At 44.4% G+C, this 20,127-nt stretch overlaps 1 protein-coding gene across 1 annotated transcript in view; it reads right to left on the bottom strand.

Annotated features, from left to right (window-relative positions):
- The window catches only part of DPYSL5 (dihydropyrimidinase like 5), a 96,821-nt gene that overhangs the window by 37,143 nt on the left and 39,551 nt on the right, over positions 1-20,127 (bottom strand). The window contains exon 2 of the mRNA XM_055326911.1: positions 16,463-16,727. Coding sequence (XP_055182886.1) covers positions 16,463-16,723 — 261 coding nt within the window. The 5' untranslated portion in view covers positions 16,724-16,727. The remainder of the gene's footprint in view (positions 1-16,462; positions 16,728-20,127) is intronic.

Below are 20,127 nucleotides of genomic sequence, written 5' to 3'. Positions count from 1 at the left end.
GCACATTTTCATGGTTAAGACATTTCCTTTAAACCATGAAATGAATTGTGTTAATTCCCAGACATGGCAGATGGGCGTGTTGCAGGGATACAGAAGCAGCTTGCTCAGTACAAAGTGACATCACTCTTGCCGAAGCCAGCAGGCACCTGTGGCAGTTACCTCCTGGGCTGAGCTCACTTTCAGGAGAGAGAATAATATTTACTGATCACCTACTATGTGCTGTGCTCTTAACATTATTATCTTATTTGATCCTTAAGATGAGCCTGCAATTGAAAGCAAGGACTCAGACAGATATATGTGCCCATAGCAGCATTATTCCTAAAAGCCAAAAGGTAGAAGCAACCCAAGGGTCGAGGGATGCGTAGATAGAGAAATAAATTGTGATATATATAAATGTCACCTAGTCTTAAAAAATAGGAAATTCGGACCCATGTTACAATGCAATTGAAACCGGAGAATGTTATGCTAAATGAAATAAGCCAGTCACAAATGAACTAATACTGTATGAATCCACATAGATGAAGTACCTAGGGTAGTCAAGGTCACAGTGCCAGAAAGTGGAATGGTGGTTGCCAGGGGTTGGGGGGTAGAGGGGAATGAGGTCATATTAATGGGTACAGAGTTTCAGCTAGTGAAGATGAAAAAATTCTGGGGATGGATTTTTTTTTTTAATCTTTTTAAAGGGCAGCCAGGGTGGCTCAGTGGTTTGGTGCCTGCCTCCGGCCCAGGGTGTGATCCTGGAGACCCGGGATCGAGTCCCACGTCGGGCTCCCTGCGTGGAGCCTGCTCCTCCCTCTGCCTGTGTCTCTGCCTCTCTCTCTCTCTCTCTCTCTCAAAATAAATAAATAAAATCTTTAAAAAAAGATTTTTTTTTAAGATTTTATTTATTTGAGAGAGAGAATGAGCATGGGGAGGGGCAGAGGGAAAGTGAGAAAGCAGAGTCCCGGCTGAGTGCAGCGCCCGACTCAAGGCTCGATCCCAGAACTCTTGGATCATGATCTGAGCAGCAGGCAGATGTTTAATCGACTGAGCCCCACAGGTGCCCCTAGAGATGGATCATTACAGCGATAACATTGTGTATGTACTTAATGTCACCGACTTACACACTTAAAAATGGTTAAAACGGGAAATCTTATGTTATATTTTAGCACAATAAAGACTTTAAAAAATATGATATAGGGTAGAGGTTACTCAACTCCTTTTATAGATAAGAAAGCAGACTCAGAGGAAATCGCACAGCCAGACTGAATGAGGGTCCACCTGATTCTAGAGCCCCCACGTTTCCTTTACATTATGCTGTCCCTTCTAGAGCTCAGGATAGCCCTAGCCTGACTGAGGGGGCTCCCTGGCCCCAAGATTCCTCTGTGAAAAGATAGAGAAAAGCCCAAGTGAAATTGGACCTAACTGCAGTTTAGGAACAGAGGGGTAGGTGTGGCTTGAGCTTGAATTACAGGGCTAACTCTGAGAATTGTGCCAACATCCAAAATTATGAAATGAGCTCCGGGCTTCTCTCTAATCCAGAATGATTATCTTCACTGCCGAGCATCCAATTTAAATTCATTGTGTCTAATACAAAGCCACAGTACAGAGCAGGCTGTCTCCCGACATGCAGTTACCATGGAGACTGGAGATGATCCTCAAAGGGAGTTATGTGGTGGAGAGAACGTGGCTGCCAGCTTCTAAGAAGCCAAGGGGCCTGGGGAAACCATTCTAAAATAGAGCTGCACAGAGAGGCCCTTTGTCATCCTCCTGCTTAGCAAAGCCCCTTCTAATCCCAAAGCAGGAAAGTTTACAGGCAAGCAGGGCGCGACCATATTTATTAAAAGTCCAGGCTGCCCACGGATGCCAGAGAGGAGGGATTTATCCACCATCCACAAATCAACCACACGTAACCCAACTTGCTCTCCTGCCCCACGTCTACCCTGACGTGGGCGAGTCCTCATTCTGGTCCCAAAGCTAAGGATAACAATACCATCAAACTGCTGAGGGAGGCTGCCCTGGGGCCTCCCTGGATATGTGGTGCTCAGGAATGGGGCTGGAGTCAAGACTGGGAGGCAGGCACACCTGTCCCTGCACTGATAAGCATGGCAAATATTTCACTTTCTGAGACTCAGCTTCCTCACCTGGGAAGAAAGGATACTGAGATAATAGATAATAACAAGACCTGTCTGAGGTGGGGGAGAGGGGGCTTTAAAGATCAAAATAAGTGAATATTGGATATAACAGGTACTCTGACAAATGGGCCTGGACAGCTTGACACGTCCCTCTTGTAGGAGGGCAGGGGACAGAAGCTCATCAGTGGAGAGCCATGTGCCGCCAGGAGCCACCCCGGGGCCTGGGATCCCACAGTCCATCAGAGGCCCACCATGCTTCATTCTGAACCTTGTATTTTCCACACAGCAGGGAAAATATACTCTTTGATGGGCCATTAAGCCTAGGGCGTAGAGATTTGGAGCTAGTATACTTTCCCAAATGTGAGTTCTAGAGTATCTTAAACCAAGCAAGTGACTCAGGCCATCAACCCAGAAAAGAGAAGCTACAGCCCAAGCCTGGCAGTAACAAGGGATACCAAAAAGAATGGAAACAGGGCAGAGGGACAAGGAAAGGGTGGCAATGGCTCAGTGGTTAGAATTTCAGTCCACAAAACTTTTGTTTTTTATAGATTTTTTTTTATTTGCTCATGAGAGAGAGAGGCAGAGACATAGGCAGAGGGAGAAGCAGGCTCCCTGCGGGAAACCTGATGCGGGACTCAATCCTGGAACCCCAGGATCATGACCTGAGCCAAAGGCAAACACTCAAACATTGAGTCACGTAGGTGCCCCAGTCCACAAAACTTTTATCTTCCTCTAGTTCCCTCAGTCCTCCCCAGCCTCCCCGTATTTGCCACTGACTGACTAAGGCAGAGAGGGAGCAAAATGGGCTCTTCCCCATGATGTCATTACAGTTTACTGTAGGGTAAGATCCGAGTCACTTGAAGATACTAGATCTCCATCGGTATGTAGCCCAGTGTCATGAGGACAACATCCTCAAGGCCCTCACCTGGACCCCCAATACCCAGTAACATTTCTTTTAACACACACTATCCACACACACACACACACACACACACACACACTCATAGCTTTTTCCCCTCTCCAAATAACTTGAGAAAAACGTAAAGAAAAGTCTTAGCTTTTAGCTAACAGAAAGGGACCATGCTAAGGGCAGAGGATGTTTATCAAGTATTTGGTTAATGCACTCAGTTTACTGTTCTCTTAAGTTTTTGGTTTATAGCCTGCACTAAAAAAGTTTGCTCCCAAAGATGAAACAGCCAAGACAACTTTGAAAAAGAACAGGGGCACCTGGGTGACTCACTTGGTTGAACGTCTGACTTTTGATTTTGGCTCGGGTCATGACCTCAGGGTTGCGAGATCTAGCCACACTTTGGGCTCTGTCCTTAGCATGGAGTCGGCTTAAGATGCTCTTTCTCCTTCCCCTCTGCCCCTTCCCACCGCTTGTGCCTTTACCCCAAGGAAATAAATAAATAAAATCTTTAAAAGAAAAAAAAAAGCAGAACAAAGTTGGAGGACTTACACTATCTGCATTCAAGTCTTATCGTAAAGATATAAAAATCAAGACAGGGTTGTATTGGTGTAAAGTCAGACAAATAGATCAAAAGACTAGAAAAGTAAGTCCAGAAATAGACCCATACATAGTCAACTGCTTTATGACAAGGGATAATCTTGTCAACAAATGGTGTTGGAACAACTGGACAGTCAACACAAAAAACTGAACCTCAACCTCTACCATACACCATATACAAAAACTAACTTAAAATGGATCATAGAGGGGCGCCTGGGTGGCTTAGTTGGTTAAGCCTTTGGCTCAGGTCATGATCCCAGGGATATGGGATGGAGTACCAAGTCTCCTAGGTCCCTGCTCAGCTGGGAGTATGCTTTTCCCTCTGCCTCTGCAATCTCTCTTGCTCTCACTCTCTCTCAAATAAATAAATAAATAAATAAATAAATAAATAAATAAATATCTTTAAAGAAACACCTCAAAATGGAGAACTTCCATGTTGGTGAACACATGGACATGTGGGGACAGTGGTGCATCTGGAGAGGGCATGGAGGCTCCAGGTCTCGTGCCCCACCTCACCCTATGCATCTCTTCCATCTGGTTGTTCCTGAGTTATATCCTTTTATAATAAACTAGTGATCTAGTGGGAAAAAAACACACAAGGTACCACTACACACCTGTTAGAATGGCTAAAATTAAAAAGACTGGGGGCACCTGGGTGGCTCAGTGGTTGAGAGTCTGCCTTCAGCTCAGGTTGTGATGCTGGAGTCTTGGGATCGAGTCCTCTGCATCAGGCTCCCAGCATTATTTTAAATAATAATCTTTAATAAGATTTTAAATCTTAAAAAATAATAAAAAATAAAAAGACTGATCATAACAAGTAATGGCAAAGCTGTGGAAACTGAAAGGATACAAAACATTGCAACCACTTTGGAAACCAGTTTGACAATTTCTTAAAAAGTTAAATATACATCTACTGTATGACCTAGACACTCTATTCCTAGGTGATTAAGTAAGGGAAATAAGTACACGTCTGCACAAACACTTGTACCCAAATGTTCATAGTAGTTTTATCTACAAGAACCGAAAACTTAATAATGCTGAGTGGAAGAAACCAGGCCAAAAAAGGAATACATACTGGATTATTCCATTTATATAAAAATGTGAGAAAATGCAAATTAATCTATGTGATAGAAAATAGATCAGTGGTCATCAAGGGCAGAGAAAGGATTACAGGGACACAAATAAACCTTTGGGGTGATGAATATGTTTATGATATTAATGGTGATGGTTTTACAGTGTATACAAACTATACATTTTAAAATTTTATTTAAGAAAAATTTTTTAAGCTTTTATTTATTTATTCATGAGACACACACACACACACACACACAGAAGCAGAGACACAGGCAGAGGGAGAAGCAGGCTTTATGCAGGGAGCCCGATGCGGGACTTGATCACACAAGTCCCTTGCGGGACTCCAGGATCACGCTCTGAGCTGAAGGCAGACGCCAAACCACTGAGCCATCCAGGTATCCCTATTTTATTTTTTAAAGATTTTATTTTATCACAGGACCCTGGGATCACAACCTGAGCCAAAGGCAGACGCTCAACCACTGAGCCATCCAGGTGCCCCAAGATTTTATTTAAGTAATCTCTATACCCAACATGGGCCTAGAACTTACAACCCTGAGATCACTGACTGAGCCAGCCAGGCATCCCTCAAACTATACACTTTTAAAAATGTGACATATTTTATGTCAATTTGTTGAAAAAAAAAAAAACCCACATGGATTAAAACAAAAAAAGGTGGTTTCCTAGGTTATCTAATCATGATCTTCTTCATTCTATTCAGATTCCTCTCCAAAATAGAGTTCACAATATATATTGTCTATTTTTTAAAAGATTTATTTATTTGAGACAGAAAAAGAGCGAGCATGCACGAACACACGGAGGGGAGAGGCAGAGGGAGAGAGAGACCCCGCTGAGCAGGGAAGCCAATGCAGGGCTCAATCCCGAGACCCCGGGATCATGACCTGAGCCAAAGGCAGATGCTTAACCGACTGAGCCACCCAGGCGCCCCTAATTTTATTTCTAAATATTAATTGAAAATACTGTGGAGAGTTTAAATCTAAACATGAAAGTTATTATTTATGCATTAGGGGTTGGATTCATTAATCTTTAACGGTATTTCCAGTTCTAAAATTGTGTGTAAGGGGCAGCCCGAGTGGCTAAGCGGTTTAGCGCCGCCTTCGGCCCAGGGCCTTATCCTGGAGACCCCGGATCGAGTCCCACGTCGGGCTCCCTGCATGGAGCCTGCTTCTCCCTCTGCCTGTGTCTGTTCCTCTATGTGTGTGTCTTTCATGAATAAGTAAGTAAAATCTTAAAAAAAAAAATGTGTGTGTGACTGAGCATGTGTGAGTGTGAGAATGTGAAAGTGTATGAAGGGGAGTATGAGAGAGAAAAAGTGATCAGTGAGAAAGTTCTTACTATAGTTGGTCCATAGTTTTATCTTCATATAGTCACTAATTAAGGATCATTATAGCTCCTAATTTTTAATTAACAAGAAATAAATAAGGACCAGAAGGAGAAATAAATGTGCTTGGCTGCACTGATCACTTGAGGGAATGATGAGGCTGAAATCATCAGGGGAAAAGATCTACACACATTTCTACCTGCCAGTCAGTGCATCATTCTAAGACCTGCACCTTACATGCAATGCAAGCCGATGACCACCTCACATCAGAGGCAACTACAGCAAGGTTTGGGAAAAGAGATACATCAATTAAGATTTTTGAGGCTTTCCATAAAGCTATGTTCAAATATTTCAAACTATTAAAAAATATGCAAGCTTTAAGACAAGAAAAAGAAGAAAGAAAAGGAAGAAAAAAAATCCTTCACGTACTATATGTATCACTGAAATATACAGACAGCACATGATGTATTTTTCTTCTCTATTTTCTTTTTTTTAAATTCCAAAGGATGAGAATATAAAAGCAGAACTTCTTGTATGAGGTATGAAAGGTTTCCAGCATGTTTGGGATCACAGAGGGGGCATTTATTTCTATTCTGGAACCAAAAGTTTTGAAATGCAATAATCTCTGTATAGATAAATTCTTTGCAAACCCTATTCTAGAAATTGAGGAACTGCTTGGTCACCACAGGAGGTTTTTTTCCAATACCAGATGTAAAATTTATAAGAAACAATAGACCTCCTCTTACATTTGTTCTAAGTAGGGTCAACCTGGCCTACATTTTGCCTGGCCAATTAATGTAGATATAGAATGAAATTTTCTGGCAAGGTTTTGTTAAGCAAGGTAACTGATTTGAAGCAGGGCATCTTTTATAGCTCCTGATGCCTGCAGAGTTTATGACAGGTTATTTCTGTTTTTAAGAGAAAGAAGAGAGAAAATCATCTAGAATTCATTACTGTTACTATTAGACTCCATTTGAAATCTAAAACACACATAGTTAAACTAACAGTAGAAACAGAATCCAACTTTTTAGTTCCTATTGGATGCCTAACAGTTTAATATGTAGCTCATGAGAAAGCTATACAGATTTTCCAGGGGTTGGTCCTCAATTAGAACGACTGGGTGATTGAGTGATTGATTTAATGGACCCCCATATAATGCTTGGTAAGCACCAAGTATTATTTTAAGTTCTTTACAAAGAGTAACTCGACTAACACACATAAAATAATACTATATTCTCCATTTCCCAGAGAAGGAAATTGAGAAACAGAGAGAGATGAATTTGTCCAAATCATACAGCCAGTACATATGGAGCTGACAATCAGATTCCAAAGGTCTACTCCAATTTGTGCTCATTAGTACCACACTGTGCTGACATCCATACAAAAGATGTTTCTTGAACATCTATTCTATGTTTCAAGCTATGTAGCTCTATGGTGGGTCATGGGTTAAATAGAAATTGTGGTCTCTGCCCCTCAAATACTCTTCGATTTAACTGGAGGACAAAACTATGCAGGAAACAATTTGAAAACCCCAAGAAGACAAATTATGTCAGCAAGGGAGGAGAAAGTGGGATCCTGGATCTGAATTAGGTGGAGGAAAAATGTGACATGGGCTTGGTAGGCCTCGAAGGGTTCCCTGGACAGTGGGAAGGGACGGCAGTGGGGAGCATGGGATGTTCACAGGAAGAGAAAAAACCCCTGGCCGACACATGGGAATGTGCTGCTAATGAAGACTGGAGGGAGAGGCAAGATCAGATGGAGAGCTGCCCAGGGTGAAGGCCCAGAAATCTAAACTTGACATCTTAGACAACAGGGAGCCGTGGCAGGTTCTTCAGCAGAAACATGACATGAGGAACAGAGGACTGTGAAGTAAAGGGGGGCCAGGTGATTTTCTGATTTAAAAAATGTAAATGTGGGGGGATCCCTGGGTGGTGCAGCGGTTTAGCGCCTGCCTTTGGCCCAGGGTGTGATCCTGGAGACCTGGGATCGAGTCCCATGTCGGGCTCCCTGTATAGAACCTGCTTCTCCCTCTGCTTGTGTCTCTGCCTCTATCTACATATATATCTATCATGAATAAATAAATAAAATCTTTTAAAAAATGTAAATGTGGAACCTTAAAAAGATTTAAGTAGTGGGACACCTGGGTGGCTCAGTGGTTGAGCGTCTGCCTTCAGCTCAGGTCATGATGCTGGTGTCCTGGGATCAAGTCCTGCATCGGGCTCCCCAGAGGGAGCCTGCTTCTCCCTCTGCCTAGGTCTCTGCCTCTCTGTGTCTCTCATGAATACATTAAAAAAAAAAAAAAGATTTAAGTAGTTGAAGCAAAATCAGTGGAGTGGAGATGGGCCAGGGCAAAATGCCTATATGATGGCCATGGTTTTGCATAGGATTCCCCCACCACCACCATGGTAGGCAGCTGGTTTCACTCCCGGTGAAACACGCCCTGTACAGGCCCCTCCCATGAGTATGGAAGGGGCCGGGTGAATAAGATGAGACACCATTACCCATGGGTTATATGGTACAGCTGACTTTTTCTTTTTAAGATTTTATTTATTTATTCACGAGAGACAGAGAGAGAAGCAGGCTCCTCACAGGGAGCCCAATGTGGGACTCGATCCCGGAATACCGGGATCACATCCTGGGCCAAAGACAGATGCTCAACAGCTGAGCCACCCAGGCGTCCTATGGTACAGCTGACTTTAAGAAAGGGAGATGCTCTCGGGGGACCTGAGGCTAATCGGGTGAGTTCTTAAAGGGGCAGGGTTCTTTCTGGCAAAAGAGATTCTAAGTCAGAGGGATTTGATAGAAAAGGGATTCAAAGTGATAGAGTCTCTGTTGCTGGCTTCAAAGACAGAGGGGTGCACAGGGCAAGGAACGGTGCCAGGCTCGAGTTGCTGAGATGGGCCCTCAGCTGATAGCCAGTAGGGAATTGGGGACCTCAGCCCCCAAGCTGCAAGCAACTGAATTCTGCTACAAGCACATGAGCTGGGCAGAGGACTCTGAATGCCCGGAGAAAGCAGCAGGCCAGCCGACAACTTGATTGTATCCTTTTGAGACCCTGAGCAGAGAACCCAGTTACATTGTGCTTGGACTTCCGACCTACAGAACTGTGAGCTAGTAAGTGGGCATTGTTTTAATTTGTTATGAAGCAATAGAAAACTAATGCAACCCTGAATGGGTGCCAGGTCCCGCTGGGAGAGGCAGGAGAAGGGATGACCTCCAGGTGGCTTAGAGGGGGAAGCCACTTCATGAGGTACTCATGGAGATCTTCTTTGAGACTGTGGGGATTCAGAAAAGGAAGACGAGCCCAGCTGTGCTGATCCCAACCAGCACAGCCACACCAGAGGGCCACAGGACTGCGGGAAGATCAGGCATGGTGTGGTGGCAGCTGGCCCAGGAAAACCAGCTGGGAGGAGGGTGGATTCTGAGAGAAGACTCGTCAATGTGGCCTGTTGGCAAAGCCAAGGACACAGGCAGCACGGGCTCTAGATGGACAGTAGGACAATTTCTTTTTTTATTTTTTAAAGATTTTATCTATTTATCCATGAGACACACACACAAACACACACACACACACAGAGAGAGAGAGAGAGAGAGAGAGAGAGAGAGAGAGAGGGAGAGACACAGGCAGAGGGAAAAGCAGGCTCCACGCAAAGAGCCCAACGTAGGACTCGATCCCGGATCTCCAGGATCATGCCCTTAAAACCACTGCGCCACCGGGGCTGCCCAGTAGGGCAATTTCTTTGCAAAGCTGGATCTGAGAGACTGGAGGATACAGGAAAAGGATACATTTGAGTCTACGCCAGGCCTAGGTTGGATGCAGGTAGTCACCACCTGGGAACTGACATTTATCATATGTACACTCTGTGCCGGGCACAGTGGGAGGTGTTTCTCATGCGTCCTCATTTTATCCTCACAACACCCATTTGTAAATGGCAAAAAACTGTCAGCATCTAAGAAGGATGTTATTCCTCCAGGGACAAGTGGTGATTTCAAAAGCCACCATTTCAGGCAGGCAAGAGCTCACTCTGCTGTCTGCCCAATGCACGTCAGTTCTGGGATGACTTCATCTGGTCCAGGCAAAATTAGAGCCATCGTATCAAGGAAACCCCCTGTGTGCAGCTCGCCAAAAGCGAGGTGAAAGGGGGTGACTACCTTGCTCTGGGGTTTCAGAAGAGCCCCCGAGTGACATGGGAAAAAGACCCTCAGAGTGAGAAACCTGCATTATGGTCTAGTTACCTCTGGCACTTGGGGCAACTCATTGATTTTTCCATCAATGGGAGGATGGAACTAGATTTCTAAGGTCCCTTACAGCTTTTGACAGGAATGAGGACCCAAGTGAACTTGGGAACATCAATTAAATAAGCAAGACCATAGGGGCATCTGGGTGGCTCAGTTAAGCATTGGACTCTTGGTCTCGGCTCAGGCTATGATCTCAGGACCTGATGACCTGATCTTCAGGGAGCCTACTTAAAAAAAAAAAAAAAAAAAAGCAAAACCATAGGAGTCTGGGTCCTGATAAGCAAGAAGTGCTACTGCAGAGCTGAAAGACATTTTGGCCAGAATTAAACAGAAATGGACAGAGTACCAGAGTTAAAAAAAAAAAAGAAAAAAAGGAAGTGAGCAGCATTTAAAGGTTTAATTCCAAAACAGCAAAGTAGAAGGCAAAGTAGAAAAACAGTCTGCTGGATGGATAAATGGGCTCCTTGGTAAGGATGTTGGATGCATCCTAGCCAGATGACATCCTAGCCTGTCATATCTCAGGACTCTGCCAGATAGGGCCCAGTCCTCTGCAGTGAGAGAAGGGGAGGGAGGGTCAGGACCCTCCACTGGGGGCAGGATGAGGCAGGCTATCCAAACCTATGCCATTGAACAGCCCCTTGGCTGATCTCAGGCTGGCCAAGCACTCTTCTTGGATTTGGCTTCCCTTGAAGGGAAGAATAGATGTCCTGCTGATGCTGATTTTGAGTTAATGGGAGGTTGTCTCTGTGACCAGATGGCCCTGGCACAGATGAGAGAGAATCTCTGAGCCCTCAAAGAAGAGAGACAGACCCAGCCGGACTTCCATTTGATGACATCTCTACCATGGCCAGCTTCTCACTCTCTGGTGATGTCAATGGGATATAGAAAGGAGGGGAGAACACGGGGCCAGGGAAATCTAGGAAGTTCAAAGGCACTTGGACCCAGGCTGGGATTTGGGAGCCCATTGATCTGACCCTGGAATGTGAATAGGAGAGAAGCAAATAAATAAGACTGGCAAGGGCAAGGCAAAGCAGGCCCAAGCTTTTAAAGGGGATTCCAGTGTCAGCCTGACACACAAGGTGAGGGTCAGACCGGTAGGACTAACAGCCAGGACAATGTGCTATTCAAGAATGGAGAAAGTTCCTTATTAATCCACCTGCCGATGTTAGAATCATCAGGGATGCTTTAGATAAAATACTGATGGAGGGGCTCCTGGGTGGCTCAGTCGGTTGAGCATCCAGTTCTTGGTTTCAGCTCAGGTCATGATCTCAGGATCGTGGGATCAAGCCCTGTGTCTGGCTCCGTGCTCAGCCGGAAGTCTGGTTGGGATTCTCTCTCTCTCCTCCCTCTGCCTCTGCCCCCACTTGCTCCCTCTCTCTCTAAAATAAATAAATAAATCTTAAAAAAAAATACTGATGGGGAAGAGGCAGACCTAGAGACACAGATTTCAGTGATCTGGCCTGAGGCCTGCATACTGCTGTCATAAAAAAAATTCCCCAAGTCGTTCTGATGTAACTTGTTTCCAAGGGTTGAAAACCACTTGCCTAGCCAGTCGTTCTTAATATGTTTTTGGAGGAGCGGGAAGCAGAAAAGGCACCTGGAAGGTTTTTCCCCATTGCCCATGCCTGCCTCCTCTATCAACATCTTAGTGAAGGGGCTGTGCCTTTAGGTTAAAAAGCCTGATTCTGTTATTCTCACCCCGCAGTGGAGAGCCATTGGTGGGGTGGAGCTCAAGAGCCTGCATTAACGTTCTTTATTATGTAACATTAGCTTTACACAAGAGAATAAATATAATTTATCAGTAAGTTAAGCAGAATAATAATAAAAGACCTCATGACCCATCTGAAATCCTGGACCTTGAGAAACACAGTTGGTATCACTTGTTCTCTCTCCTCCCTCTGCCCCCTGCCTCCCCACGGGAGATAACCTCCTTCTTCAATGGGGTCTGCATGATTAACTAGCATGTGGTCTTGGCACTTTGCTTCCAGGAAACCCAGGTTCTGGGCCTGGGGAGGGCAGGGCCTGCAGGTTGGGAGGGAGGAGGCGGGGAGGAGGATCATAAGCACTAGAGGCAGAGCCAGGGGAGCCAGGCAGAGCCTGCCACGGCCTCTGAAAGCAGGCAAAGCATTTGTTAAAGTACTAGAGAAATCCCTTTAGACCCAGTACAATGGAGACCCAGATGCTCTCGGAAAAGCCAGGCTTTCAACTGTTTTGTTTTCCCAGCCCTGGCTGCCACCGCCAAACTGACAGGCACGACATAGCTTAGGGGGTGCAGAGTTCAAGGCCCCGCAGATCCTTCGGGCAAGAACAAAAAGATGCAACTTGATCTCTCTTTCTCTCTAGGCTAATCACTCGGGTGAGCCTTTCCTTAGGATTATTATTCTATTATAAACCCAGATGCTTAGAGCGAATCAATTGCTACCTTCCTTAGAATGTACAAAGTAGGTCAGTGTCGGTGTACCAGGGTGCACTGCCTCTGAACGAGTGCCACAGACCGTGTGAATAATTAAATCGACATGTCCCCCAGAGCAACGCTGCAACAGGAGAGCATTTTCTCTCCCTGGGGATCGTCAACCCCCTGAGGAAAGAGGAAGCCCAAGTACCCAGCTGTAGGAGCACCAAGGGGAAGGGGAAGGCGGGAGAGCAGGGGTGGGAGTACCAGGGCAGGAAATCAGCACTTGGGAGGCTGAGACAGAACGTGGGGCAGGGTCTATGGATGGGATCCAGGGGAAATTGAGTCAGGGGCTGTGTTAGGAGACAGATGCTCAACATGAGGGTTGGTGCAGAAGGATGTCAATATTCAATATTGCTTAGGGGATGGAGAAAGAACAAAAGGTTGGTTTAGGTGACATGGGTAGCCAGGGTGGCTTTAGGATCTGTGGGCCTTTAAACACTCCACAACTAGGGCCTGACACGGATTGGGGGGGCCTTAAATCACATAAGGGCTTTTATGTGTTTTCTAGAGGCAGCTGCTCCCGTGGATGAGAAGCCGGGAAAAGATCAAGAGTTATCCACCACCTTGCACAAAGATGCGTGTGCTGAGTTTTTCATTGGCTATAAAGAGCTAAAGACTCTCAGGGGAAAAGCTGTCACTCCTGGATAATGAGGTCCTGGCAGATGACAATGTGAAAAATAAGACAAAGAAGGCCAGCCTGCCCTCTGAGAGGCTGGTAGACAGCGTGGTGACAGTGTGGCATCCGACCTTGGCGACCTTGGACTAAAGATCTCCTTGGTGGGGGTAGGAGCCAGAAAGCTACAATTTTGGGTACAAGGCCTGAGCATACTACAGAATAGACCCCAGCAGGGATCTGAGGGGGTAATCACAGTTATGTTGATGGTAAATACTATGGCCTCTTTTACATTGCTGCTGGGAGTAGACATTGTTACAACCAGTGTGGAAAACAATTTTTGGCATCTCCTAAATCTGAGCACATGTGCACCCTACAACCCAGCAATTCCACTCCCAGGAATGTGCCCAGCAGAACTCTGTGCATACATTTGCTCAAAGATGTATAAGAACATCCATAGCAACAGTATAACTGGCAACCACCTAAATACCCATTGATAAGTACCGTGTGGTACGTCAAACTACAAAGCAGTAAAAGTGAATAAAGTACAACATGAACGAATTTCACAAAAATAATGTTGATATAAGGAAGATAATGTGAAGGTACAAACTACTTAATTTAATTTATATAAAATAGCACCAATCTATGAGGAATACACCAAAAACTAAAAACCATTAACTTCTACACTTTAAATGGGTCAATTGTACGGTGTGTGAATTTCAATTAAGCTTTTTTTTTTTTTAAACTATGATATTAGAAGTCAGGGTAGTAGTTACCCTCGGTAATGAATAATGACTGGGAGGGGGTTCAGGAGGGACTTTGATGCTGTCAATGTCTGGTTTCTTGATTTGGGTACTGATTACAAGGGTGTGTTCAGTTGTGACAGTTCTATATACTTACAATTTGTGCACTTCTTAGTATTTATGCTATGCTTCAACAAAAATAGCAACAACAATGACCACAAACCAAACAGGCCTGGCCTGGCCTGGCTCCAGTACATGGGGATTGGGAATGAGATATGCTCAGCTCACTTGCTCCAGAAAGGTCCTGCCACTAGTGTACACTGCAAGAGGACCCAGCAAGGTTATGGAGTGGGCCTCCCTATTTCATCAGTGAAGCATTACCCACAAGTCCTGGAGGAATTTTCAGAAGAGAAAGTAGGGAGGCTCTGCCTATGGCCTCGCTTCTCTGAGCTCGCCAGAGTAGGAAGATTCGGTCCCAGATGCTAAAGTATTAGTCTTGGGAGCATTCTTGCCTCAGAACAGGCTAGACCATGGCTACTGTGACTCCTCACAGCCCAGCTTTGTGGGGGTCCACTCTGTTGCTCCTGGACTGGAAAGGGAGCATATCTTCAGGGAGACCTACAGGGCCAACTGCCTGAGGTGGGCAGAACTGCCTCAAATTGTGGCCCCAAGGTCAGCCTCTGTCTGCCCCAGCCAGGCTCCTCAGGGGTGGGTTTGGAGAGCCATGTCAGTCACTGCCTAGTGGGGGCATCTGAACCTCTCTAGGAAAGTAGATATTAGGGGGAGACACTGGAGCATGGGAAAAGGCTCCCTGAGAACCCCTTGTAGAACAGAGGTAGGATTTTAGGGTGCAGGGTCATTGGAGATCTGAGGCTGTGGGCCAAAATAGGAGAGAGGACTGATTGTAGCCCTTGGGCCAGTAGCTAGTGGGGACCCCTTCCAAGTCCTTTGGAAGTTACACAGTGTAAGGGGCTGCCTCCAGGGTCAGGGACTTGAAATCCTGAAATTCTGACTCAATTCTGCATTTAAGAAAACCTTCCGGGGTGCCTGGGTGGCTCAGTCAGTTGAATGTCTGACTTTGGCTCAGGTCATGATCTTGGGATCCTGGGATCGAGCTCCACATTGGGCTTCCTGCTTGGCAGGGAGTCTGCTTGTCCCTTTCCCTCTTGCATCTCCCCCAGCTTGTTCTCTCTCTCTCTCTCTCAAATAAATAAATAAAATCTTTTTTTTTTCAAGGATTTTGTTTATTTATTCATGAGAGACACAGAGAGAGAAAAAGAGGCAGAGACAAAGACAGAGGAGAAGCAGGCTCCACACAGGGAACCCAATGCAGGACCCGATCCAGGGACCCCAGGATCACATCCTGGGCCTAAGGCAGGCACCAAGCCGCTGAGCCACCCAGAGATCCCCTCAAATAAATAAATAAAATCTTAAAAAAAATTCTCATAGGTGACTGAAGCATAGCTGGGTCCAGAGACCCACATAGATAAGCACCATTCACTTCTTCATTCAACAAACATTTACTGGGTCGCTACTCTGGTTCCTCTGGTCAGTGCCAGGCTGTCAGACCTTAAGGAGCCCAGGGTCTGTGTTCATGGAGAGGCTGACATGTGAAAGATAATTATAACGCGGAGGGATGACAGTGATGACAGAGGTTCTGGAGCACAAAAAAAAGGATAAAAGAACCCACATGCAATTTTTTTTTTGCAAATTGTAATATCCTCCTAATTCATTCATTTCACAGGCCTGGATTTTTGTATTTTGCATTCAGGAAGGTCCAGCAGCTCAGGCCCAGCTCAACAATTATAAATATTGTCCATTGCAACTCCCTCTGGAAGGAGAGGGTTTATTCACCTGTTTTTAAAAATAATGAAGAAGCTAGAAGAGATAATACAAGATAGCTAGCTATGTCTGTTTCATAATTACTGCCACTAAAATAATCTAGAAGAGGCATATCTATTTGTCACAATCTTTAAGGAATGGGTTTAGTTTATCATACACAAAGGAGTCCATCGGATCAATACCTCACTCCCCATCACGTACATGCACAATAACAAACACCAGCTAATTCTCTTCTTCTAGGTAGGTCTGCATTATATGACACAGAAATGTAAACATAAAATCAGTGTCCGGCCTCAGTACATAGGTAAGTGATATGATCTATAAGACTGGCCTACTATGTACCTCCTTTTTAGTAGTAATGGGGATCTATGACATCCAGCCTGGAATTTCCTATGTCAGTTGCCACCATGGCCCCATGAGAGTACCCTTCTTTCAGCAAACAGCGAGGGCATCCTGTTCACATGGGCCTACTCTGGAGCAGCCCCACAAACAGAAGAAGCCAAAGGGGAGGCACTTTCAGCAAACAGGAGCCTTACCTTGGTCCCATGGTAGAAGTCATCCACACACGTAGCATTCATGAAGGTCTGATGGAAGTGGGTGCTGGTGTCAATACCTCCAGGGATCACCAGCTTCCCAGTGGCATCAATCACCTTGGCCCCTCCGGGGATCATCAGCTCACGGCCCACCTGCTGGATGATGCCATTCTCAATGTAGACATCAGCCTCGTGGGTGCAATCATCGTTCACCACCTTGCCTCCCTTGATGAGAATCCTCACACTGCCTGAATTGGCAAGCATGTTCCTATGGACGGTGAGAAGAAGGGCACCAGTTAAGGCCAAAGTCCCTTTTCACTGTAACCAAGGTCCCACTGGTTCCTATCAGAGCGCAAACTCCATTGGCAGAGTAAGTGAGCAGGGAAGAAAAGGAAGTTTCTCCACAGCCTGAGAACACTGGTCCTACAACCAGCTGGAGTCAAAAACCTTCCACTGACCTCATAGTGGGACTTACTGGGAATCATGACACAGTGGCAGTAAGAATGATTCTGGGGACGGGATCCCTGGGTGGCGCAGCGGTTTGGCGCCTGCATTTGGCCCAGGGCGCGATCCTGGAGACCCGGGATCGAATCCCACGTCAGGCTCCCGGTGCACGGAGCCTGCTTCTCCCTCTGCCTGTGTCTCTGCCTCTCTCTCTCTCTCTCTCTCTCTCTCTCTGTGACTATCATAAGTAAATAAAAATTAAAAAAAAAAAAAGAATGATTCTGGGGCTCAAAGAAACATTAATGTCTACCTTTTTGAAATGTTGGGTAGGCTTGAAAGCAATTTATTATCTACTGTGTGGTTTTATTCCCAAAACATTCTGAGGAGCGGCATTTTACCAAGAAACTGAAATTGCAAGTAAGGAATTCATGGCTTCTAAACAGCCAAGTTAAACCCAGATGCCTTATATGACCAATGTCCCCATTAAACCATATGCTCCCAAAGATATCACAGGCTCCTGGGGCATGTCTCAGAGAGCCAAATTCCCTAAGCCACCCTGTTGCTTAATTTATGTCATTCTTCAGATAGATTCTGCATCAGCTAGCCCTCCCATGCTTGCCTCAAGGCCAATACCACACCAAAGCTCCACAGCTGGCTGTACAGTAAATAAGCTCATCTGCAGAGCTTTGGATAAGCACCTTCACTCAAGCTCCATCCCCAGAAATTCAGCTTTATTTGCTCCAGATTGGGTCCCCCAGAACCACTATTTTTAAAAGCTAGAGAATTTTACCATATGCTTAAAGAATTAATGCCAATCTCTTGCAGAAAGGAGAGGAGAAGGAAACGTTCCCAACTCATTTTATGAAACTCATTTTATTACTCTGATACCAAAGCCAAAGACAGTAACAAAAAAAGAAAACTATAGAATAATATCCCTCATGAGTATAGATACAGAAATTCTTAACAAAATATTAGCAAGTAGAATTCAGCAATACATAAAAAGAATTCTACAGCACGCAAAAGGGATTTATTTCAGGGATGCAATGTTGGTTTAATAATCGAAAATTAAAAAAAAAAAAGAAAATTTAATCAATGTAATCCACCATGTTAAAAGGCTAAAGAAGAAACATCACATAATCATATCATTTGATGCAGAAAAAGCATTTGACAAAATTCAACATCTATTCATGACAAAAGCTCTTGGCAAAGTAGGAATAAAAGTTAACTTCCTCACCTTAATAAAGAACATCTACGAAAAACATATAGCTAACATCAGACTTAAGCTTAAAAGACTGAATGCTTTCCCCCCTACAACTGGAAATAAGGCAAGGATGTCCACTATTTTCATTGCTGTTCAACAAAGGGAGTTCTAGCCAGCTATTAAAAAATGAAATGAAGGGCAGCCCAGGTGGCTCAGTGGTTTAACACTGCCTTCGGCCCGGGGCGTGACCCTGGAGACCCGGGATCGAGTCCCATGTCGGGCTCCCTGCATAGAGCCTGCTACTCCCTCTGCCTGTGTCTCTGCCTCTCTGTGTGTGTGTGTATCTCTCATGAATAAATAAATAATAAAGTCTTAAAAAAATGAAATAAAAGGCATATAGATCAAAAAGGAAAAAATAAAACCACCTCTATTTGTAGATGACATGATGGTCTGTGGAGAAAATCCCAAAGAATCTTTTTTTTTTTAATTCCAAACAAATCTTCAAAAAAAAAAAAAAATCTCCTAAACAAATAAGTGAATTCAGCAAGAATGCAAGATACAAGACCAACATACAGAAAGTTAGTTCTCTATATACTAGCAATGAACACATGTACATGCAAAAAATTCGAAATGCTTAGGCATAAATCTAAGAAAACATATACAGGATTTATATGCTAAAACCCACAAAATGCTGATGAAAGAAGTCAAAGATCTAAGTGAGTGGAGAAACATACCATATTCGTGGATTGAAACACCCAGCATAGTAAAGATGTCAGTTGAAAAATTGATATATACATTTAACGCAGTTTCTTTCTTTTTTTTTTAATTTTTATTTATTTATGATAGTCACAGAGAGAGAAAGAGAGAGAAGCAGAGACACAGGCAGAGGGAGAAGCAGGCTCCATGCACCGGGAGCCTGATGTGGGATTCGATCCCGGGTCTCCAGGATCGCGCCCTGGGCCAAAGGCAGGCTCCAAACCGATGCGCCACCCAGGGATCCCCCGCAGTTTCTATCTCAGCAACAATCTTTTGTAGATAGAGGCTAGCTTATTGTCAAAGTTTATGTGAAATGACAAAGCTAAAATAATTTTGACAAAGAAGATAAAGAAGGAGGAATTAGTCTACCTGATTTCAAGACTTATTAAATATTATTAAATAGCTACAGTAATCAAAACTGAGTGGTATGGATAGAGGGATAACACAAAATCAGTGGAACAGAAATAGCCCACGTAAGTATGGTCAACTGATTTTTGGTAAAGGTGCAATAAAAGAATTCAATGAATATAGTGTTTTTAGCAAATGATGTTGGATATCCATAGGCAAAAAATAAACTTGATTTAAATCTCAGATCTTATACAAAAAATCAACTCAAAATGGATTATACACTGAGTGGCCACATTTGACAACTAACCATTCTTTTCCTCTTGGAGCTCCCTTCCCTTAGCATTAAATATGCCCATGCCATGGAGGGGGATAAGGACTACAGAGAGATCTTGACCACTGCTTTGGAGGGGAGCAAGTCTTTGATAAATGGTGGTTGAAGGCAAGTTTGTGGAAACTTGTTAAGATCTTTGTGAGTAAAGGAAGCCATAAAATGGGCTGAGGACAGCATGCCTGAAGAAAGATATCAATTTAGGACAGATCTAAGATTTTTCAAACAACTAAGAGAGTCAAAGGAGAGATTAAAGATATACGAGGACAAGGGATTACTTGTGATATAAATTCTTGCAGAGTGGAAAAATGATGGCCATCATTAATGGAAGCCAGATCCCTGTCAACTTACATGGTTTATTTTATTTGATCCTTCTAGCAAACCTGTGAGGAAGATATTATTATGCCCATCCACAGAAGAGGAAACAGACCCAAGAGAGGTTAAGGTCAAGGCTTGTAGGAAGGAGATCTGTGAAGATGCAGAAGAGGTGGGAATACCCAGGAATCTGTTGTCTCTCTGCTCTGAACAGCTGGGGGAGGGGAGCTCCTGGGAGCAGTGAAGAACAAGAGGATGTGAGCAGAATGGGGAGAT

Source organism: Nyctereutes procyonoides, unplaced genomic scaffold (genome assembly GCF_905146905.1).
Source record: "Nyctereutes procyonoides isolate TBG_1078 unplaced genomic scaffold, NYPRO_anot_genome, whole genome shotgun sequence".
Taxonomy (NCBI): domain Eukaryota; kingdom Metazoa; phylum Chordata; class Mammalia; order Carnivora; family Canidae; genus Nyctereutes; species Nyctereutes procyonoides.
Note: the sequence above shows the minus strand (reverse complement) of the source record. Positions and strands in the feature narration are given on the sequence as shown.